This window comes from Phalacrocorax aristotelis, chromosome 2 (assembly GCF_949628215.1).
Source record: "Phalacrocorax aristotelis chromosome 2, bGulAri2.1, whole genome shotgun sequence".
NCBI classification, from domain to species: domain Eukaryota; kingdom Metazoa; phylum Chordata; class Aves; order Suliformes; family Phalacrocoracidae; genus Phalacrocorax; species Phalacrocorax aristotelis.
Genome location: NC_134277.1, coordinates 115,977,831 through 116,002,500, shown reverse-complemented (window position 1 = coordinate 116,002,500; position 24,670 = coordinate 115,977,831). Strand labels below are relative to the sequence as shown.

The window sequence follows — 24,670 nt, the reverse complement described above, 5'->3', positions numbered from 1 at the left end:
TTTGCTGGTGACACACTGCGCTGGTTTTGTCTGGGATAGAGTCAATTTTCTTCACAGTAGCTAGTACGGGGCTGTCTTTTGGATTTGTGCTGGATGCAGTGATGATAATAGAGGGATGTTTTTGTTACTGCTGAGCAGGGCTTACACAGAGTCAAGGCCTAGAAAAGGCCTCTCACCCCACTCCACCAGTGAGTGGGCTGGGGAGGCACAGGGAGCTGGGAGGGGACACAGCTGGGACAGCTGACCCCAACTGACCAGAGGGGTATCCCACACCATATGATGCCATGCTCAGCACATAAAGCTGGGGGAAGAAGACAGAAGGGGGGGATGTTTGGAGTGATGGTGTTTGTCTTTCCAAGTAACCGTTACGCATGATGGAGCCCTGCTTCCCTGGAGGTGGCTGAACACCTGCCTGCCCATGGGAAGAAATGAATGAGTTCCTCATTTTGCTTTGCTTGGGTGTGTGGATTTTGCTGTACCTATTAAACTGTCTTTATCCCAACCCATGAGTTTTCTCACTTTTACTCTTCCTGTTCTCTCCCCCATCCCACCGGGAGGGAGTGAGAGAGAGGCTGTGGGGCACTTAGCAGCCAGATGGAGTTAAACCACGACACACTAAGAGTCATTATCAATATGAAGAATGAATCAAAGAAAGAATTCAATGCCTTTGACAACTGTAACAACAGAAACTGCGTGATATTTAACAGAAAAAATACGAGTCATATGTACACTCAAGGACTAATAACAAGCATTTCTGCAGTAGGCTGGGAGCATCTCAGTTGGAAATAACTGAGTTGCAGAGGAACCCAGGAGTACAAGCTACTTATCAGTGCCACTGAAATGGGAGAATGGAAAAGACAAGTGCCATCATAGGTTTCATCAATCATGGGGCTTTCAGTGGAGGCAGGGGAATACATGAGCTGTTGTACAGTGGACTGGTTAAACATCCTGCAGAATACCACATTCAATTCTGGTCACCCGTGTACCAGAAGGAGAAGTTGAAAGTAGGTGTAAGGCAAGAGCTACTAAACCGATAAGGAGAATAAAGAGCCTGTCATTTGTGAGGATCCTGTAAGAAGACCCAGGCTACCTAGATGACTGCTAAGAGAGGGTAAGATTGCTGCCTGACTACAAGCAAATATCAAAGAAGAAAAAAAGTATTTTAATTTAAACTAATATTTTCTTTTCTCCCAAAGAGAATGTTTATAGTTGGGACAGGAACAACTCTGGGTTGGAGAATAAAAAAATATTTTCAATCATCAGAACACTAGGGCTCTGGAAAAGCATTCCAAGAGAAGTAGTGGGAGCAAAAAACCCCAGAAACCCCAAACAAAGCTGAACTGCTCTTCTGATGGAGTTCCACGCATTCCTGGCAGGGGTGTAACATGTTGCTGTGACCACAACAGGCCAGACGGCATGACGCAGAACTTCTCTTACATTTTGGTATTTCATCCTTAGTTTCTGGGGTACTTCAGTTCAAATAATGAGAGAATAACAGCCCCAAAGCTCCAAATCAAAGTCCTTATTTTTTTCATTTAATAGCACTTTCTGAGCAGAAATACATATTAGTCTTTTCAAAGGTTTGACAACAACTACATTTTCCAGATGCCAGTCTAATGGTCATGAGATTTATGGGCCATGGAGTTATCTTCACTATGAGACTACAGAATTGTGAAGAACACCCTGAAGAGTACTCATTTTTAAGACCTTGTGCATCTCAAGGCGAAGTCCTGCCACAGCCATTAATGGATCTATGAGATCTGACAAATGAATGCAAATCCAAAGAAGCTCCCCCTCCCCTTTTTCCTCAGCATATCATCTGTGAACTGCAGACAGAAGACAGTCTTAACTGAAAACAGGTACCTAATTTATAACTAAACATAAATAGTAAATATCTTGTCTACTTAAATGTGGCCAGTGCTTAAAAACAAGCAAGGAGAGACAACACGGGCAGATATTGCCCATTTACAGTTTTGTGTTCACTTTCATTTTAGTGCTACCCAAATACATCAATCCAAAATACATTTAACATCTCTCAGCTAAGCTCAATATAAAATTTACATTTTTATTCATCTATCTTTAAATATATGCAGACACCTACAGTAAGTCTAGCTACACACTAATGGGCACAAGTGGTAGGTGTAATTTATAGTCTTTCCACAAGCCTAAAAATTTGTCACTGCTGAATAATACATAACAGAGGCTCTTTAAAATGTATATTAAGAATGACTACTAAATACTTACTGGCATTAATCTCCTCTTCATCATACACATCTACTTCCAGCAACCGGATCAGCATGCGGAAGAGAATCCTTAGGAACTGCAAGTATGAGCCAGTCTTTCCCACCTGAGCCAGAGATGGAAAAAAGTCCAAATCCCAACTCAGACTAATAAGAAGGAAGGATATGTTTCAGACAAATGCCTTTGGGCTTACCCCATTCTAGCTGTGCCTGAAAACATAACAAGATGCAGTAATCCCCATTATGCTGAATAGTATTACAAAACTGATCTGTGAGCAAAACCTGGCCCACAGCCTGTATCACTTTCGTATACAGGGAGATCGGCAGTGACAACTGCTTCTCTGTTGATATGCTCATGGCAATTTTATGCCCAGTGCCACCCACATGCGTTTCATTTAGGCTAAATCATGACATACAGCACCACCCTTCCTCTCCTCACCACTTCCAGCATGGACTTAACCTTAAAATTTGACTGATTTTTGACCTCAAAACACATCACTGCTTGCAACCTTGCAGGGGGCCTTTACAGTACAATCGGCCGTCCTCATCATCAGTCCTCATCCTGCTAATAAGGCAAGAGGAAGGAATTTTTCTCTTACTTGCGGTGGTCCTGTCAAAAGCAGCCGCCTGGGGTGAAAACTCCTCGAGCCAGACGTCTCACCCTGATTGCTGAAGTCCGCGTGGTGCTGTCGGGCTGTCGTCCACTGCCTGTAGTAGAGAGACTGCTCTTCACTGTTCATGTCCTTGTGAAGCAGAGGCCTCAGAGAGCTCAGCCAAGACACGTCAGCATGAGGCAGGAGGGAAGAGGAAGATGGCAAATTCCCACTTTTCTGCGAGCTCAGGAGACAGTAGGCAGCTTTTGACAGGATGACGATGCGTGGCAGTGCAGCACGGAGGGCCTTGCTGTCTTTGGCTGAATGGGCAGGCCACCGAAACGTCTGGGAGACCGAAGACAGCGATGATAGCTTCGAAGTGGTGCTGCTCGCCATCTGGTTACCCAGGGAGTCGCATTCTTGTTTCAGGGTCTCTCCGGCTGTCAAACTGGGATAAGTTCTCTCATCTACTGAACTGTGCGCCACAGTCTGAAAGTTAAGCGATGGTGCTTGCTTCTGAGATTTGTCTGCAGCGGCACTTGAGGAGCTCACGCCGTTGTCCGCCAGGGAACCTGAGAAAACAAAGAGCAGGCAATGAAGAGATACCGGCTGACATAAGAAAATCATGAACTCATTTGATCTATGGGACAATCCGAAAGTACAAAAAACTTCTGTTCAATGAGCACCGCTGTGGCTTAGGTCAGTGTTTCACCGTTTAAAAGGAAATCATTGACATCCACCTGTCCCTCTTGCTGGAGAGGCAACAGCACTTCTGCTAGGGTTCAGAGTCCAAACACAAGTGTCCCAACCCCAACCTCTGTCTGTTACCTATCATTTCCCATCTGGGATTTGAAATCTGATGGTACAACCTTCTGGAATTCAACTATAACACACCAGCGTATACATAGATCGATTTGCTCTTCCTTCCTATTGAGAACAGAGCATTCATTTCACTGTAACTTTAATGTGAACTGGGCTATGCTCCCTCCTCCATACCAGTCAGGTTTAGTTAGTGTATGGGAAGATCTGGTGTATGGCAAAAGGACGAGTTCAGCTGTCTTAATATTTAAAACTCATAGGGAAACAAAGGGAAGGATCCAGAAGTGGCTGAGGAATGCCAGGAAGGGAAGGCTTGGTGGGAGATGAGGCTCCATCGAAGCCTGAAGAGGTAGGGCAAGACCCAGCCATTCTGCTGGTCTCAGCAAGGTGGTGAATATGCATCCTCACCCATAGCTACCCCCACAGTTACAGAGCATTTTTCTATTCCTAAAATTTTATACCATCCATTTCTACTTTGATTTTTAAGATTTTTTCAGGATCCACTGGACAAAACTAGCAACAAATGTGAAATGTAAGTTTAAAAATAAAAATCAGAAGGGACCCTTCTACGGCATACCATCCTCCCATTGCAACACCACCCCCTTTTAGCTGTACACAGGAAAACGGCTCGCTGTGGAAAGAATCTGCTACTAACATTTTGTTGCCTAGCTTGCAGCAGGATACAGCTAAGCAACCCACATTTGACTAAACATCTCAATGTTTGCATTCAAATTCCAATGACATAGGAATGAAGACTTGTTTTTCAGAGCAACGGCAGAATAACTGACCTGAGGTTCCAGTGACAGCACTGCTATTACTCTGGGGTCGGTCCAAATCTATCAACAGCTCATCAGAGTCATTCTCACTACCATTAGCCTTCTCATGCTCCTTCTCACTAAGGTCAAGAGCTACAATAGGCCCTCGAATTGCCTCCTTCGAGACATAGCAGCATGCCAGGCCTACTTCTTGCTCTAATGCAGTCCGAGTTAAGTAGCTGGAGTCAATTAGTCGAAGGTCACAGTATTTCAATGACCTACAAAACCCAACATAAGAAAGTTTTGTTTTCTCTGACTTTGAAGAATAGTCCTTATCTTTAATTACTTGTTAAATATTCATGAGCAATTTTATTAGCACGCAAATATAAAACTATTTTAAAACATTCAGCACTTAAAGTTATGCTCCTTTGTACTTTGCATAGACATTCATTGACCCGTGTGGTACAGTAACTTTACTTTTCACAAGCCACAGTTTCCAAAATCTTAAACTGTTCTCAAACAAAGTTTAAAATACTATTATTTTTGTGTGGAAAAAATAGCCAGATGGTATCAGACCACTTATCCACCCCCCAACTTATCTAAACACGTTACGGAACAACCATATTGCAAGACTAGTAACAGCACCTGGGGAAAGTTTCTCCTAGAGGGTCCTTGCCAGTTAGAATAACAATGCAAGGTAGACCTTCCAAATCCTGATAGGTGCGAGGGATCCAGTCATCCTGCTCATTTCCCCTCCAAGCCTGTGAACAGAGAAACTTTCAGTCACATTTAAATGACACCTTCTAAACCTTCATCTGTTTTTTTTTCCACTTCCTGCTTTTTCTTTGGATACAGAGTTTGCTTACCTGACAGCCAACAGGAAGGACACCTTAGGTAGAGAGGCGTGCATTTTTTCTGATAGCAAAGGGTTAGCCAAGCATTAAATGCACAGAAAAAGTATGCATAGCATATGTTATTAAGTGCTGGAAACATACACCTGGTGTTGTATTAGTGTGGTCCGTCTGAGAAAAATGCAGTTGATGCCTTCAATTTCAAGCTGGCGCAGATAAAAGTTCTTTGAAATTAATGTAAAGCTAAAGTAAGACCTTCAAGTGGGGTACAAAAATGATTCAATGATCCTCAAATATTTGCTTAATTATTCTATATAATGAAAGATTATATGAAGGAAAAAAAAATCCCTTTCACTGGAGGTAACCCCACAAGAAAGGACTGCTTACCTACAGTCTAGCAAGGCCCAGGACCATAAAACTGTACTATTTTCCATTAACTCTGGAAAGGCTTGTAACATTAGTCCCACTACCTTGCACCCTTCAGTCCCTTGGCTCAGCAGAGCTTAATGAACCTGGCTGAGCCCATTTGTGTTTTCTGCGTTGGATGCAGCCTCCTAAAAACATTGGTCTATCTTGAGCAACAGTATCTTTCTTGCTGTGTTGCACAGTGTTCAGACTTCCAGATGATACAGACAGTATTTGATCAAGACATGCATGGGCACCCTACAGCAACTGTTAAAAGGAAGTAAAGCTGAAAGACTCCGAGACTCTCACTTATAAAGGAAACAAGCTAGTCTATCTCTACAAACACTTAAATTGTATTACAAAGCTGAAATGCAAAAATGCAGGTTCTTACCCAGCCATTCCAGTCAATACATTATGGGTACTGCCAGGAAAATTGATGGCACAGCCTGTTAGATCACTGCCCAGGCAAGACAGGAGATCAGCAGAGAAGCTCCTTACATATAACCCAGAGACTTCACATTTCCATGCTGATCAGACAACAAGGTCTCTCCAGACAAGGAAATTAAGCCCTAATGGTTACAGAATAATCAAGTATTTGAGCTACAGCATATCACCCTGCTGGAAAAAGTTCTTCCTTGTTTCTTATTAATAATGGACAAAATCAGTTCTGGAGAAGATTCTTATCTAGCTGAGGCACAGAATCCACTTTGCTGAGGTATGATAGCAAGCCCAACAATTCAAACTTCCCATTAAAAATAATATATATAAAAATAATATATATATATTACTCTTCTCAGCACAGATGTGCAAGATGATGAAACACAGCTCTCCTGACTGAGCAAAGAGACTTATGCAAGCTTTGTGGAAACCATACCTTGCAAGAAGAAGCCTATCTTGAATTCCCTCTTGGTTCTTCAAGTCTCAACATGTACCCTTGACCTGTTCTCTCCTCACACTTTCTCCTCCCCAGAAAGGCCATGTTTTATGAGTAATCTTCTCAAGCAGGTGAAGGGGATTGAAAAGGAAGACTCACTAGCAGATCAGTGACTCAGCATGCCGCTTGACCTTTTGAAAATTTCCACTGGAAAAAACCTGTGATTATTTTTTTCTTAGCACAATTTTGAGTAATATTCCCCTTCTCCACTATGGCTCTATTCTCTTTCCCCAGTCCTGATTTCTTTCCCCTAGTGACTTCAGAATCCTCTGTATAACATGTTCACAGAAAAAAATTATTTCTCCAACTACCTAAACAACATCTACTGGCTCAGTACAGCAGCCTCGGCAGCAGAGAGATACTTTCTGGCTCAGCAGGGTTAGTCTGGCTGTATGTCATCCTGCCTCTCCAGTGACAGAAGTTTCTGTGAAAGTGCATGGCTAGAAAATTAAATAGGGGAAGACATATACAAAGCTGATTTTCTTCCTGCCAGCCTAAGGACTTAAAAAGAAGCCTGAGTGGCTGGAGCTTTGAGCTGTAAACTTGCATATAGAAGATGTATTTCTTGACCATCTTACTCAGGAGGGGCAGAGAACTACGGCCTTCTGGGCTCCTCACTTCTGAATGCCTCCCAAATGACAGTACACTTAAAGGGTATGCCATGACAGCATGCCTGGTCAACAAAATAGTTATCTAAATTATTTTCCATCTCTTCTTTCATTCTGTACCTCTAGCTGTACCATCCCCCTGGAAGCCTGACTCCCTGATGGAGAGGACTGACCTGTCTGGCTGGCCAGAGGGCTGGTCTGACAGAGAGGGGAACAGCCCAGCTACCAGCACTGCAGAGACAGCTGCCCACCCTCCTTGCCCTGCTGCGGCACCACACACGCTGCTAACACCCTCTTAGGCAGAGACTAAGTTAAATCAAACTTTCCAACTGAGCTCACTAACAGCTATGAAGTTCCCCTCCCTCGCCTGAAAAAGGCCAGAATGAAGTCTCATCCTCCCTGCAACCAACAGCAGTTATTGGTGAGACCAGCATTTTGAGCCTCACCAGAAAGCACTCGGCAGCCTCATATTGCTCCCCGCCCACCCCACTCCCCCACTCCCCCCCCCAAAAAAGGGCCTGGGTGCTCGTACTGGAAGCAGGCAGCGATCAGCTCCCCAGTTGGTCTAGTCCTCCAGCTTCAGTACTCCATCTAACATCAAGAGACAAGCCAAGCAGCACAGAGATGATATCAAAATTGCCTGCAATGAACTAGACTCAATGGTAGCATGGCTGATAAATTTTATAATGGGAATCAGCTGCTGAAACATATGCTCACACCATTTCGGACACCCCGTGTTATCCCAGGTGCCAGACTAGCAGGTACAGCAGCCCACAAGACTCACAGGTGACCTTCATCATTCTTGAGCACCACCAGGATAATCCACCTAAAAAAGACACTACAGGCTTATTTTAGCCAATTTAATTCCTCTCCTCACTCCCTTCATGTGCATGTTTCAGAATTGAGTGGGTTTTTTCTAGTCACCTGCAAGGAAAGGAACAAGTCCAGAATCCTACATCTTTGTTTACTCCAAAAAAGCATATTAGGAAAAAGAATTATTTAGAAGCTTTTTCCTTCTCTGCCTGATCAAATTCTTCTATTCCAGATCAATAGCTACATGGATATTCACCTGCAACAGCTTTCACACTCAATCCTGATCTGCACCAAAGGCCTCACAGGCTGCGCCAGCAATGTGTAAGGGCTGCAACCCTTTATGGCAGAGGGCCACAAAGAAGCCCTCACAGGACTCACACTCCAGAATGATTTAAGGTTGGAATTACTGCCTAGCAAAAAAAAAAAAACAACCCAGCAGCACAGAGCTGCTATCTGTCTCACACGTGGTTTTCTCCCTTATGACCATTACCTTCCTCTGTTCCCTCTCCTGCTGCAGACATGGTTTGAGAAGCAGAGGTGGTAGTTGTTTTAAAGGACATTTTATCTGCTTATGGTTGTAGGCAAGCTCTTTAAGAAAGACTCACAAAATTAATTCCTTTTCTGTGTAGTTTTGAATACACTGTACAACTCACAGTAGAAACAGAAAATTAATCTGTCTGTGAGACTTAGAGCAAGGATCAGGGCAGATAACCAGTATTACTTTCAGGCTGGTACCTAAGGCAGGCCATGCGTTTCCCTTTGTTTAACACGGTGAGTTTAATTCAGGAATTGTGCTTGGCTAGTTGAACCATGCTCTTATAAATCAATGCAAAAGTTTAGCTTGGTGCATACATGCTGTGCAGAAGAGGCTTTCAGCTTGCAGTGGTTTAAGAAAAGAAGTCTATGACAAACAGAATACCAGTTATCAGAAGAGCAGAAGATGGATGGACACAGCAAACAACAGATACACTAGACAGATAAGTTGGTGAAAAGAATTAGTTTGCCTAAGGAGATCGGAGCTCTGCTTTCTGAGATTCAGAGACAAAACCTATCTGACTCATGTTGTTGTTCAACTTTAACAAGAGAGATAACATCCAGTGTTTGACTTCATGGGCCAGTAACAATTCAATTTTCTTCCAAGTTTCTAAATCATTTACACTCATCAAAAGTACAGGAAACTTCCATGGAGACAGACACAGAACATGCACTCTTTTCCTGTAGAATATTTAACCTATAAACATGTGAGAATGAACACAGAACATGTGCGACAGTGAGGTGACTGCAACGGGCATGCAAAGAAATATTTCGTTTCTGCTAACCTTCAACCGTGTCACAAAGTGTTTCGCGACAGTAAGCTCTGAAGCAGGATTCCCAAGGAGGATCTCAAAACGATACTGCAGACCTAACTTGTCTCTTACTTCTTGTAACCTCTCCTTGGCCAGCATGGCTAGCTGCACAGATGGCACCCTAATGACGAGCATGTGGCCACAGCCATTCTTATCCTTTCCTGGAGAAGTGATAAGGTCATCCATTATACTGAGCGTTTCAGGTGTGCTGTGATCTCTCAGTGAGGCCATGGTCGTGAGAGCCATCAGAGCTTGGGAATACTGCTGAATGAGAAGATAGCAGCGAATCACCATGCTGTGCAGCCGGGGGTACCTTCAAGGAGATACAGTTCTGCGTTAGCACATGCAAAAATCACAGCAACGTCTGAAAATTAGCCAAAAAACAGGACCATGTGGTAAAGAAGTGACTGGTTTTTCTGTAGCCTTTGATTTTCATGGACAATAATTTTGCACAAAATCTAACTGTGGTTTAAGTAAATTAATATAACGTGTCAAATGCAGAAGGTAAACAGCCAAGTCCTGTGTGCAAGTAACAGGAATTATAAACTTCTGTTATCTTCATTTGGCCCAAAATTTCAGCTAAAGATCTTTAACTGTATGGAGATACAGATCATCTCAGATCCATAGCACAGGCTAATAATTGCTATGCTGTCCACAAGCTTTTTTCTTCTACAAACTTGGAGGTCCATCACTGCTTCTTATGAAGTACTTAATAATTTCACACATCTCACCCACTCACCAGAAAGTTAGACTTATCAATGGGGATTCTGAACCAAATCTGAACTTCTGTTTTGCCCTTTAACTTACATAGCCAGTGTTTCTTTCTCTCTCTCTCATTACAGCTATTTGCTGTGACAACAGATATGAACTTACAAAGTAAAATGCTAAGAAAAAAAAAAAAGATTAAAACCTACTCAAGCAAAAAAGCACTGCATTTCTAGACATTGCCCACAAGTTCACTCGCCATCATAATGCAGAAAAAAACCTACACTATTATGCCTTGAGTGCTAGTGCTGCGCCACAGAAGTCCAAATGACTAAAACAAATAAAATTTCCAAATTTCTCTGGTCTCTTTCTTGAGTAATTTAATAGATGATATGGGATCCATCTGAATAAAGTTTTATGTCTGATTTAACCAGTAGGTACAGTAGCTCGCTCTGTATACCATAAGTCTGTCATTAAATCAATACAGTTTTAAAATACCTTTTACTCTTCCTCCCATAAAAGTGACAACTGTATTTCTGATGCTAAAACAAACGGACTCTTTCTTATAATACCAAAACGCCTGCAATGTTTTTGGACTTCTAAGCTTGTATGGCTCACCCACCCAGATGGAATAAACCAGTTTCTCGAAAGAGAGGCTAAACCAATAAACTGTGATGCAAAAGTATATCCTGGCTCCAAGGTAAAGCTTCACCTCCCATCAGTTTCTAGTCTTATCCTAGCCCCACATCAGGGCAATACTTGCAGATGCATTAATCCTTCATCCTTTTCTCCATCCATATTTGAAGAGCAGAAAGAGAGCAACAGGGACCAGTATCTCTTCCTTTGGACTTGGTCAGAAAGACTAGGAGAATCTTAAAGAACTGACCTATTAAGATTAACTGACCATATTATTTGTATCAGTACTTAAGGGGCAGCTACAAAGAAGATGGAGACTCCCTTTTCACAAGGATTCACATGGAGAGGACAAGGGGCAATGGACACAAGTTGCTCTTGGGGAGATTCTGATTGGACATGAGAGGGAAATTTTTCACAGTGAGGACAGTCACCATTGGAATAATCTCCCCAGGGAAGTGGTTGACTCGGCCACATTGGACACTTTCAAGAGTCGTCTGGACAGGGTGCTGGGCCATCTTGTCTAGACTGCGCTCTTCCTAGAAAGGTTGGACTAGATGATCCCTGAGGTCCCTTCCAACCTGTGATTCTGTGAAAGTTGGCTTAAAATCTCAGTTAAGCAGAATCCCAAGCTCCCATGTTACTATTTACCTTTCTAAAAGTGTGTTGACCATTTTTTCAAAGGTTTCATCACATCTCAGAAGGGGACTTGTGACTCCCCATTGGAGGGATTTGCTGTATTCATTCAGACCAAAGTACAGCTTGTCTTCACTTGCTGCTTCATCCTGTTCCACACAGAGATAGCAAAAACATAAGGAAAACTGGAACCAATTTTGTTTTCTTTTGTCATTTAAAAAATAAGCCGAAAGTATTTTCCAAAGCAAAGTATCCTTTCTTTTCATTCATTCTCCCTCAGCGATGCTATTTGTTTGTTTCAAAGAATACAATAATATGTATATAATGTATATAATATTGTTTCTTACTTAACTTATTATTTGTCTACAGCTAGGAAAGACAGGTGTAGGTCCTTGCAAATTTTTCAATATATCTCCTATATTATGTGATTGCAGGGGGTTTCTAGAATCCTGCTAATTATTTTCTGACTCCCTGTCTCTGACTTGGTATGTACTGACAACCATTATCTCATTTCTATTTAAAGCAGAACCTGAAAACAGAAGGATTATTAATTTCCAAAATTCTTCTTGACTATCTTGACATCACCAGTAATCAATAGGAACGTAAGTAATCACATACAGTCTCCCCTTTTTTTGTGAGTTATTTTTTTAATTGTAAGACTGAATGGTGTTGATTTTTTACTTTTGGGAAAAAAAAATTATCTAGGCCATTTTACAGAAGGTGACCACAATGGCCGATGTTAACAATCAACCAAAAAGCAAACGTTGAATATTCATTCACTCTCCCATTTCCACTATTCTGTTTGTTTGACTTTAACTATTCTTTTACAGCTACCACTTTAAGACATTTTACAGAAACCAATGGTCCACTCAACACAGTAAAGTCAAACTTTCTATAAATATACCAAACGAGGAATAGGAGAAAATCAGGTGGCTGAAATGGTGAATAAAAGCTAATGGTGCAGAATGTCCAACAGGCCTTTCCCACCTCTTCTCTGCATGACGATAGGATCTACTGCACCATAACTTATTAACCTAGCACACAACTTTTGTTAGTACCAGAGAAGTAATGAACAGACTTGACAGGCTATGCGACATATAACTTCCAGTCAAAAGTCAGACTGCTTGAAAACAGAAGGCCAGCTCCAGAGCTTTATGGCATGTCTACATAGCTTTGTCTGAGCAGAGCGTAGAAAGTAATTTCTCATATTACATGACTGGACAAAGAAAAATGTGTAGTTCCTGGGCCTCTACCATCAGCATCCCAGGGCTGTGCACTTGGAGCCTGAGAGAACAAACTCCAACTGAGAAAGAGCTCTGTTCCAATATTTTTCTTTAATACACATCTGCTAGATTATGTTAGGTGTGAAGTCCACATTAAAATTCACAGTTAAAATTAACAATTAAACACTTACCACAGTGTCAAATTGTATCCAATGTACCTCATTGCTAGAGCTGATCCTGGACTGCTGCGTTTGCAAGGCATAAGGAAAAGAGCTGACCTGAAGAACAAGGAGGTTGAATGCTTCAAGGACCTCCCTGCAATTAATAACTCTATCAGCCAGACCATGACTAGGCTCACCATGTGACAGGGAACTTGAAATGGCACTGCAGAAATAAGAATGCAAAGAATTGCCTTACTGACATCCTGAGATTCAATGGCTTACTCTCCTCCTGCAGAAAAATCTCCAAATGACCATGGCACTGAGAATGACAGCTCAAAAACCTCCTTGGAAGGGTGAAAGATGTCAGAACCATTTAGGTGTTTTCTGTGGGTAGACTCAGGCAATGGGGGGAAAAAAACCTAAATAGAGGACCAAAATTTTCTGACAGTGAGAAGGTGAATTAGTGTGCCAATTTAAAAGAACATCAGATGGAAGAAACAAAAAATAAGCCAAAGCTGATGAAACCCCGCTCACTGATAAACTATTCCATGAGCTGTGGGGTTAGGATACAGTAAAAATTTTACAAAATCTAGTGGATTTTCTAGCCTAAAAGACTGGGGAACCTGATATTCTCCTGATGTTCTGATTTCTGTCTGCAATTTGATTCTGCAATTACCTTAGTGTCCAGAATATTCAGGAATTCCAAATTCAGTGTACAGCAAAGACAGTAATAAAAATGTGTTGCAGGGGATAAGGTAGGAAGAATGTTGCTTTTGTCTATTTTCAGCTGTCCTTCAAGAAAAGTATTTTATTACAACTCTGATATTCAAATAATCCCACAGCCTTACACACCATGTCTAAATCACATTGAGATTACTCTCCTCAATTTACTCATGGAAGAAGAGCAGACTAATTAGCTTTACTTATTTCTTTCTTTTTCCATAGTAGAGTTGTGAAGAAATGTTTCTGCACATGTGTGTATGTGTTGTTCTGTTCAGACCTAAAACTAACCAAATTCAACACAGCTGGTTTTTTAAATCCTTTTCTTACAGTAGCTAGGGCATTTTTCAGATGATGAAAAGAGTTAAATGTCTGTAAGACTTCTTATAGTAAAAACAACACTAGCATCAAAGATAAAAAGATTAATTAAAACGTGAGTGGATTGTGAATGTGGAAGACATTTGGGTTTGAGTCAAGAAAAAGGAGGGGAGTAGGAAAAAAAGACAAGGAGAGCAAAGAAAGCTACAAATTTCAGCCCTTTTTGCTGGACTTCAGTACCATAGCACTTATCCCTACAAACAGTCTTACTAGAGATCCAAAAATCTGAAACTAGTCTCACGTATCTTCAACTGAAACAATTTATTAACAAATATCATGGGCAAACAAAAAAGATAACTTCTGATTTTGAGGCACAGAACGCCTGAGGCCTAGAGAAAGCATCGGGTGTCACTAAGTCTTTTGAAAAACCTAACTGAAAGATACTAGGAGAGGATGGTTTTCCTTTGGTAGATTGAAGCAGCTACCTTGTTAAATCCACGTGGGCATTGTCATGAACCAGCACAAACAATGTATATGGATTCTGCTTCACTCGTCTCATGAAAACTTCAAATTTTGTTTGAATCTCATTGTCTAGCCGAACCACGTATTTCTCGGCTCTCTGATATGCCGTTCCATTGTCTTCTAGGCCCAAATCCACAAGGACACCTGTCAGAAAGAAGAATACAACAAAAATCTTTTCCTCTGAGTGCATCCAAAAATGAAGTGTCAATGGTAAGTTGGCACTCGTCCACCAATATCAGGACTTCGCCAAATCAATGATACATGCTAGTAAGAAGATTATCTGAATACATTTTCTCTCACAATGGGGACTGAAATGTGCTTCTTGGCTTCTGGATTTCCTCAAAAAAGTGCCTGAAGACTTTCAAAGACTTCTCACATGACTAAAAATGAAAAAGAAAATTTAATACACAAAAATTTCCAGAGCAGTTCTCAGTTGGCTATGCTCCATGATCCTAGGCCGAACTTGCTCACATTTAGCTAATATATTAATCCTGCTTGAGTCAGAAAGTTACCCTCATCTTTCCTTTGCCATAATCATAAATTTATATAAAACTAATTCTTGCTACATATAGTTTTTTTCATGCCCTACTTCAATGTTAGTGTCAATACAACTACTCTGTAGTAGTCTTTGCAATGATAGATTGCCATCATATTCATAAGGTAGGCATGATGTACTGTATATGGCTTTGAACACCATTTGAATTGAAGAAGTAGCAATAAGCCACTGTGAAAGGTGCATCAACTATATATTTTCCTGCATCTTAATGATTTTAAAAATTATTTTAAAAAGTAAAGTAAAAACCGTTGCTTTAAAAAAAAGTAAAATAAACATGAAACCATGTTAACAGGTATCAGAAAACCTCTGGATTAGTGTGTAGTAGCAAATTAAGTAAATACGATGTCTGGAGAAATAAGGAATGAAACAAAAAAAACCATAAAGTTATGTTAGAAAGGGAAAGAAACCCATACTTCAGGTAATCTATTTTATTCTTTTCATTTCACTAGTGAAATAGTACAAAGCAGAGAAAAAAACCCACACAGATGGACCAGAATATTAAGCAGTATCAAGGCATATTCGCACAATTGAAGTGTGGGACTGTTTAGTTCAGAGTAGAAAATAAGAAGGAAAAAAAGCCAACAGCTACCCAAAACCATTCATAGATGGATTACACCAGAAGCTCCTATTCATGTTTTTCAAGTACAAATACAAGATATTACCAGATAAAGTTGAAGGCAGAAAAAACCCCAAATATTCAGCTGATTAAAAAAACCCTAAATACACAACTATCCTAAGGGCTTCTATAGTCCCAGATATCAGAGATCAAGAGCTAAAAAGGACCAAACGTCTGTACAGATAGCCCTTAGGTCTATGAGACAGTAATTTTCTCCACAGAGAAACTCCTACGCTTTTCTGGATATGTCACTAACAGAGTGGAAAACAGAGGTCACTCTCAAGGGGGACATATTCCATAACCTGTCCACTAAACCTTTCTTGTTCCTTTTGAAGCATTTGGTACCATCCATGGTCAGACACAAAACCCCAAGCAAGAAAACTCACTGTCTGAATCATATGGCAATTACTGTGTGCCAATGTGCATGTATTATTCATTTATCTACCTAATAAGAGAGCTTCCTGCACATACATCTGTGCTAATACATATGAAAGCACATGCACAAATGTGTACCTAAAACAAATGGCACTAACAGCTGTAGGGGATAAAAGATCTGAACAGCCGCATTTGCTCATCCACTCCCTCTCTTGACAGTTGAATGATTCTCCAGGTCATACCTTCTTCAGACCTTCATGAATATGGCAATTTCTTTTGACAGTTACATGGCAGAGCTTGGGCCATGGAAGTTTACGAAAGGAAGATATGTAGAACTCATCAATTATACCAACTAATGGAGCTAATACTGGACATGCAAAATATGTGTTGGAGCAACTTACTTCTCCCGTTATACCAGATATGATTTAATAACATCACACAGTTTGGTTTAACAGTCTCTTTTCGTTCCCCTCCCTTTTACCTGATTGTCGAATCCGTTGAAGGGTCTGCTGCACCAGGACTTCTGAACGGGGAACTATAACGATGAAGTCTACTTTGCTGAAGTGGCCCAGATCCAGGCTCTGATTGCCACTGTCTGCTATAGCACAAACCTGGGACAAGAGCTTTCTGGCAACTGTAAGCTGTGGCTGGTAAATTTGGAAGGTATCAACATCCAAATCTAGAGTGTGTTTGTTTGAAAAAGAAAACAAAACAAAACACAACAAGAAACATGTTTACTTTCCCACCCCCCCCAGTAAACATGACCCTCCAAACAGCCTACCCTCTATTATCAGGAGAAAATAAAACAAAAACAAAAAAATAGCACTCACCAGTGAAATATCAGAATAAATCCCAACACTCAGGAGAGCCGGATACAGATCACAGATGTTAACTTACTTTTTTCTTTGATCAAAACACGATTACATGTCTGACCTCAAGTACAGCACTGCCCATTTTTTAAATGCCCTAAGTGGAGCATTTTTCACAGTGCAACCCAAGGAAACAGCAATGCCAACACAATGAAATGCATTCTGTTAAATGAACCAACACATACATAATATGCATGCATATATATACACACACACATATATATAACTTTTCTCTGTGGGCGTACATACATATATTCACACACAGCTCTAATCTCCTCCTGAAACTTGCAGTTCCTCATCCCTCCGGATGACGGAGCATCCCTCCGTCACTCCTGGGAGAACCAGCCAGGGGTGCTGAGGTTACTGCGCTCAGGGCACGATGGGATGAGAGCCAACACACCTATTAATCTGAGGAAAGTGAGCCTGCACTGATAATACTGCCAAAAAGACTCTAAGAGGAGAGCAGGTCAGTTGAGAGATCCTTTGTACATCATCTCTGCTCTGAAGCTCTGAGCCCCTCTATGTCATGACTGAAATAGCTGTATGTCTATATACTGACTGATAGTAATACACACTGTGAAGGAAAGATAAGCAATACACCTAGATAACAAATCTCAATTATTGGGAGGGAGTGTCATTTATTTCTTTGGAGGTTTCTTATTTTTAACAAAATTTTAGTCTCAGATTTATTTGAATTTAATAAATGTCAGTGTAACACTAGCTGTAGAGAACTGGGGGACTGGAGCTTTGCTTTCTACAGACATGTACCAGAGTATTCATTCTTCCTCAAAGAAAAATCATGTTCCTATATTTCAATATTTCCAGCAGGTAAATTCTATGCCCAGCAATCCATGTTTCGCTAGCCCATGAACATTTTCAACTTGCAGGTTATCAAATTAAATCATATAATTTAATTCCCCCTCACTACAAGAACAACATCGAGGTGTTGGAGCGTGTCCAAAGAAGGGCAATGAAGTTGGTGAAGGGTCTAGAGAGCAAGTCTTATGAGGAGCAGCTGAGGGAACTGGGGTTGTTTAGTCTGGAGAAGAGGAGGCTGAGGGGAGACCTTATCGCTCTCTGCAACTGCCTGAAAGGAGGTTGTAGTGAGGCAGGGGTCGGTCTCTTCTCCCTACTAACAAGCAATAGGACAAGAGGAAATGGCCTCAAGATGCACCAGGGGAAGTTTAGGTTGGATATTAGGAAAAACTTCTTCAACGAAAGGGTTGTCAAACATTGGAAGAGGCTGCCCAGGAAGGTGGTTGAATCTCCATCCCTGGAGGTATTTAAAAGAAGGGTAGATGTGGTGCTTAAGGATATGGTTTAGTGGTGGGCTTGGCAGTGACAGGTTAGCCGTTGGACTCAATAATCTTAAGGGTCTTTTCCAACCTTAACGATTCTATGATTCTATAATGCCATTACAATTTTTGGTTATCTCAGTTTCTCTACTAAAAAATAAATTCCGATTAATGGACTGCTTATCATAAAATTACCTAGGGCAGATTCCTACAGGAAAAAAAAAAAGAAAAATGCAAAACTACTGCAAATTTCATACATGAGAGCTATTGTTGCTTTTTGAAGTAATAAGCCACTTCATTAAATCTTGCAATTTACATGAAAATTGGAAGGTGTTTGGGGTGAAAGCCTGGTATGTTAGTTTTATATAGACACATGTGTATTTGTGTGTGTGCCTACCTTCTGCTCAAACCTGCCTCAGTGTTCATTTCAGTAGCTCTACTTTGGGAGAAAGGTCCCTCTCACTGCCTAGGAGACTTACCTCTTTTTTTTTTAATTCAGGCAGATTCCCAGTAGCTTCAATCATTGTATAGACAAAACTAGCTCAGAATAATTGTTTGAGAAAACATGAAGGTTTAAAAAACCATTGCTGCACATCATTACATAGTAAGAACAAAAAATAACAGAATCTAAAGATTGTTCTCCCTTCAGATTAATCCTGTGAGGAAGCTCAAGACTTGCCCTCCTGGGGGTGCCAGAACAAAGTACCTGGCAGCCTTCCTAATTGGATCCTCTGATCCATGTGGAGACTGTAAACCACCTTGTGTTCATTTAGATCTAACACTGAGCTGATTAATTGAAGCTAACTCATGTGAGTCAAGAGCATACCTTTCTTTCACAGGGAAAAAGCTTTATCGGTGGTTGAATTTGCTTTGATACTAGACCTAAAAGAATCTGTGTTCACAGCAGCTCAATGTATCTTTTACCACTACTGGAAAATATGTTTAAAACTCTGAATAATGAAAGAATCCCAAAATGATAAAATTATAATTAGCATTTATGACAGGCAATCCTAGCTCATCTTTTGCACCTAAGTATCTTACACATTACACTGAATAAGACACATGTCAAATAAACAAATTATAGATGACACTTGCCTAGCACTTTCAGTCCACGACCTTAAAACACTTTCCCTAAATGTTTAAGCCTCAGGGCTCAAGTGTGTAGTATGTATTATTACCATTCTACATGTGGAAAGTGAGGAATATCAAGAGTTAAGATACAGGAGGACATCTGGAGAGATCAGAACAAGAACACAGTTCCCCTCTGCCTTAAGCCCAAGGTTTCATTCCTTTTCTAGGTCAAAAGGGTGAGATGAGTCCACGCTGCCAATGTTACAAACTAACATCTTCTGTACTCTGCTTAGTGCAGAACAGAAGATCACATATTTTAGCTTAGGAATTATAAAACATAGGGGAAAAAATGTTGCTGAAGGTTATTACAGAGATATTCTGTCTGAGAGACTGCTGTATCGCTACATTCAGATGGCAGTATTAATATTTAAAGATTGGAACACTGACTGCAGCTGTGTCCTCAGACTCTTCTAAGACACGTGCATTTTGACATTTAACAAACTACTCACTTACTTCATATCTTGCATGTAAAAAAAATTACCTGGTTCTTGCGTAGAAACCATGGCAATTGCCTCCTGAGATGAGACACATTCGCTAATGTCTCCATTAAAAGGAATAATGACACTTTCCCCTCGCTGCTGTAGCATTTTCTCCAGCAGCTTGTCCAAATCATCACCTAGATAAGAATTAGAAACACCAAATTATCTGGAAGCCGTTTCAGACAAATGATGTAGAACATTACATACACACATGGTCTCACATAGCTGATGTCGAATCTGCGAAGGGGCAAGGGGCTGGAGGTACAGGGAAGTGCGGGAAGGAAAGTATTTTTCTCTTTTGTTTACTGATTTGCCAGTTGAATGAATTCCAATAAAAGAAACCACAGCTGAATTATTTCAGCTCTGTGCTTTTGCAGCTAGCAGTGACATATGATGACTATGAAGCAACACACTATAAAACAACCTCTAAAACCTGTGCTAAAGCAGCAAACGAGAAGAGACTCATGCACTTTGGGGTGCCCTTCTGTCACATTCAGTGGTGTAAACAGTGTTAAAAATGTTTTGCCGCAGGATGAGTAACTTACACTGCATGGGTGAAGGAGACGAACACTCCACACACAGTGAATGGAGAGAAGGAAAGATTACGCCTCTTGGCAGAGAGGGCAGAGCTGTATTCGTGTGCGCTTTAACTGCTGAACAGGGATCACACCAACCCTAAGGGAATGACTGTCTTGGCTAGAACTTCTGTTTCCTAGGATCACTCACCTAAAGATGTATTTTTGAAATGCGATGCCAGGAAACTAACTTTCCCTGTGATGAGCTCGTAACTGATCTCTTTTAAAAATTCACTGGTGGTAAGCGTGCTTTCTGCAAGCGCCCTAGATTGATATTGACCTGGAGAAAAGGGGGGAAAAAATAGCAAGAGCGATCTTTAATACCGTGTACTGTCAACACAACCTTTTCCTCCTAGAAGTGTGAGGCATGCTGGTCTTCAGTCATGCCTTTACCCAGTAGACTGGGAACACAGTCTCAAGTCTATTTAGCTAGTGATGGGAGCATTAGTTACATCAGTGTAGCACATCCTTTGCAAGCTGTTGCCCATAGTTTTGCACACTTGGGTGACAAATGATATGCAAAATAATTATTTGTACCTTAGATGGAATGGGGGATTCTGGGTAAATACAAAAAAGTAATTCTTTCTAGTGTGGAAAGAAGTAAACAATTGACATTACTGATTTATCTGCCTACAAAGGGAAGATGACTAGTCAAAATTCACTTCCACTGAGGCACACTCATGCACACACAAACATCACAGCCAGTCACCAATGCGGAATCCGAAAATCAACACAGTAAAAAGGATAAAAAGCGTGATCTCTTTTACAGTGGTCTGCAGAAGACTATTGTCAACCCAATATTGTCATGTGAAATAGCACAGCTGTTTCACAAAATAGAGAAAGACAAACCGACTATTTTGTCACTGGGACACTTCAAGATATTTTCTAAGGTAGCCACACAAACAACAAAGCCTCAGGCTTCTCAAGGGGTATTGCAATGACTAGCATACAGCTATTTTTCTAGGTCCTCATGGACATTAGTACTCCAAGTCCTGATGGAGGAATAGTAAACTGTGACATTGCAGTGTAACAATACAAAGGAGAATAAAAAGAACAAAAGGGATTTAAAAGCTGGAACAATTACTTGAGAAAATTAGCTCAGCAAAATTTCATTGGTGTTCGAAGCACACTGCAGATATACTCACCTAGGACTACTACACAGAATTCATTTCCTCTAATCTTTGATGCACAAATGGCAACTACATAATCTGGTAGCTTTTGCTGATGTTTCATTTCATTGAGGGACCTCAAGGTCTCTGAGATGCCTTCTGCCAGCGAATTCTGAGTAACAACCACATGCACGAGGTCCCGGGACACACTAGCGATTAACCTAGCAAGCCAAGGGAGTTGACCTGGTGACACAGAGATACACTGTGTGCTCATTTGCAAGGATCGCTCTCTGAGAGTGAACTCCTGCATAGCTTTCAACATGATCTGCTCAAATTCTTCCCTCAGGGGTATCTGGTCAGGACCTACATTGAAAACAAACAAACAGAAGAACAGTATCTCATATCAAAATGTTATTGAACCAGGAATAATCACATGCCTGTCTTGATCTGACAAGCTCCTCCACCATATTTTTTACATTTACAAAAGCCACTTGCTACTGAGTAGATATCTACCCGCACGGCTTATTCTTGGTTTTTCATATTAGAAGCCTCTCTCCCCCACCATTTCCCCCACCCCCCCCTTTTTTTTTTTTCTTAACAATGAGGTATTTCATCTCACTCCTAGCTTTTCTATCTTCAGAAACTGGTGGGACAAACAAGGGAGTGGGAAAACACGTGCCTTTTGCTTGGAACAGAGGGATTAATTAGGTAGCCTCCATATGTTTTTACAGCAGAAAACCCAAATGCTTATCCTCACAGTCTAATCGCAGCCATGCAATATGACAAAGCCTGTCAAGTGGTCTTACTTTTGCTTTTTCTCACCATGCACATTAGTAAACTTAGCATGGGTGTAAACAAACATGCTTAAGCTCTTCTCTTACTTTAGTTAAATTAGATTAATTTAGCAAATCCTCAAATTTCTAACATAAGGATGTATATGCAAATTTAGATCTACATTCTCCAGACTTTGTAAACTGAATTGAGAACCTGAACTGGAAAACAGAAATATAAGCTATCCTATCTTAGCATCAGTCCCCCAACTCAGCTTCAATTAACATTTTGCTCAGTAAGATTTGTCTCATTGTAAAAGATACTCAGAACCAATAAAAATATTAATGAACACAGAGTAAGAAGTAACCGTAGCTTAAATTGCCAAGTCTCAGGTCAGTGCCAAAGGAGACAGCATCACGCTTCAACAGCTTGCTTTCCTATGACAAAAAGGCAGGGCTTAAATACCAGAGATATGCGAAATGCTGGGTTTGGTTTTATGTTTTCTTTTAGGGCCAAAGACAACATCAAAAAGGGCAGTGAAAAAAAAAAACCAGAAAGGTTGTGTGAGAACGAGGGCAGGGAGTGGGTAAAATAACCTCTAGTACAGAATCTGTAAAAACTGCTGCCTGTTGTCATTTTGCCTTTTGGAGAAGTAACATATGGAGAATGTCACCTCCCAATTACCATAGGATGGCAGGCAACTATAGACTCGTAAATGCAAGGCTGTTTTCATTTTTGATGCAAACCGAACAGTTATGATGAGTCTAATTCAATGCAGCATGGGCATAATTTTCCCTTTGTCGTTCTTTTTTCTACAAATATATTTTCTTTTCCCTTCTAAAAAAGCTTCACACATTCTAGGTCACTGAACATTTCGAAACACAAAAAAAGAGACATTTATTGACAGAGATATAAATATTCTGCAGAAATAAAAGTCTATCTACGACATATATTAACCCCAACAAAAAAGATGTTATACACTGAAAGAGATAAAACCAAGGTTTTGCTGATTGAGGGAGGTTACTTAAGAGACAGGCTGTAGAAACAGGGGTCATCATGAATCCAAGAAAATGAAAATAATTGTACAAATGGAAAGGTTTCTGTATGAGAACGCAGAGTTTAATTCAGATAATTTATAAGAGAATAACTTTAAAAAATAGTTAGTTATCAGAAAGTCACTGATAAGGAAATATTTTTAAATTAGTGAAGTGTTTGCTACCGCACTTGGCTCATGGCAGTCTTTCTCCACAGCTATCCAGAAAAGCAATGGAACTATTATCAGATGAGAAGGAAGACAAAATTATAGATACTGATTTTGATTGTGAACAGTTTCATAAACACATATACAGGAATCTTTCAAGGTTAAAAGGAAATATTTGGAAGCTTCTCTTCATAAATGAGTATGCAAAGGATCATCCTGACTTCAGAAAACAAAACTGCAAAACAAATAATACCATATAATATTAACATCTGAAAAAGACCTTAGTAACATAGATATGCTTCAAAAGCACGTACAGTTCAAGACAACATATTCAAATGCCATCCACTTCTGGGTTGACACATTTCACTGTGCATCCCACCAAGAACTACTCCTCCAACCATCTAAGACCAGAAGAATTGCTGGAATAATCTCTTGCTTTGAGTGTCTGAGTATCCCTTCCACTGAAGACAGAGGATTGTTCTTTACTTGGGTCTGGATGTGCATTCACTTACTTGAAGCTACAAAAGACCTCTGGGTGTCACAGCATACACATAGGCAAAATGATTCAAATGTACCACAACAAGAGACATGGGAGAATGATTTTGTAACTCTAAACAGGTAGTTAACAGAAGGTCCAGAAATCTCCAGCCAAAAAAAACAGAACAGGGACCTTAGCACTGTGTAGGACGAGACTGTGTTTGCAGAAACGGTAGCGCACTAGTAAAAAGCAGACGGCTACAAATGACAGAATGTAACCCATACTGCAAATATGGGCATTCTGAGGTATAAAAACAAAGCTTGAGAATACTTCACTATGAATGCTACCAAAGATAACAAATGCAAAATCTGAATAAGTACAGGAGACAGACTGTAAAAAAACACTGAAATCAAACACACATCTTGATTTTTTTTTACTTATTCCTTTATCACAGTCAGTGGATTTTTTAATAGCAATTCTATGACTCACAATCATGGCATGGCTTTAACTGTGTATAGTCTTCACAGAAGGTTTATAATTAAAGCATCAGAAATGCACTTATTTTGTCTGCTTTGATTTGTAATATCATTGTGAGATTGCTCAGCTGATTTCTAAAAACACAACAGCATTATCCTACAATTAATAATGTTGGCATAATCTTACAGGAAAACTGAAAGGAATTCTCAGATACCTCCTTTTTCAAAAAAGGGGCACTTTCATAAACAATACTCTTACAATCTGTAATCACAGTCACTGCAAACATATTTTGTACAAGTAGTGAGATCTGAAACACTAAGGCAAGACTTAGTATCTATTTCATTCTTCTGTCTGCTTTTTTATCTTTGTCTTTATCTTACTCTTTCACAATATACTCTGGAAAAAAGAATAAATTTTTAGTACTACTTTCTCAAGAAAAAAAGAGGCTCACATGAA

At 40.4% G+C, this 24,670-nt stretch overlaps 1 protein-coding gene across 12 annotated transcripts in view; it reads right to left on the bottom strand.

Moving 5' to 3' along the window:
- GREB1L (GREB1 like retinoic acid receptor coactivator) overlaps positions 1–24,670 on the bottom strand; it is a 142,238-nt gene that overhangs the window by 15,440 nt on the left and 102,128 nt on the right. For all 12 annotated transcript variants that reach the window (XR_012659177.1, XM_075084794.1, XM_075084792.1 and 9 more), the window contains 12 exons: positions 21,324–21,650; positions 20,330–20,458; positions 19,606–19,740; positions 16,311–16,508; positions 14,246–14,426; positions 12,753–12,945; positions 11,354–11,487; positions 9,338–9,677; positions 5,053–5,168; positions 4,441–4,685; positions 2,840–3,405; positions 2,245–2,347 (listed from right to left, as the gene is read on the bottom strand). Coding sequence is in view for 11 of the 12 variants with exons in the window: in XM_075084794.1 (XP_074940895.1) it covers positions 2,245–2,347; positions 2,840–3,405; positions 4,441–4,685; positions 5,053–5,168; positions 9,338–9,677; positions 11,354–11,487; positions 12,753–12,945; positions 14,246–14,426; positions 16,311–16,508; positions 19,606–19,740; positions 20,330–20,458; positions 21,324–21,650 (2,667 nt within the window). In the remaining variant the exon portion in view is untranslated. The remainder of the gene's footprint in view (positions 1–2,244; positions 2,348–2,839; positions 3,406–4,440; positions 4,686–5,052; positions 5,169–9,337; positions 9,678–11,353; positions 11,488–12,752; positions 12,946–14,245; positions 14,427–16,310; positions 16,509–19,605; positions 19,741–20,329; positions 20,459–21,323; positions 21,651–24,670) is intronic.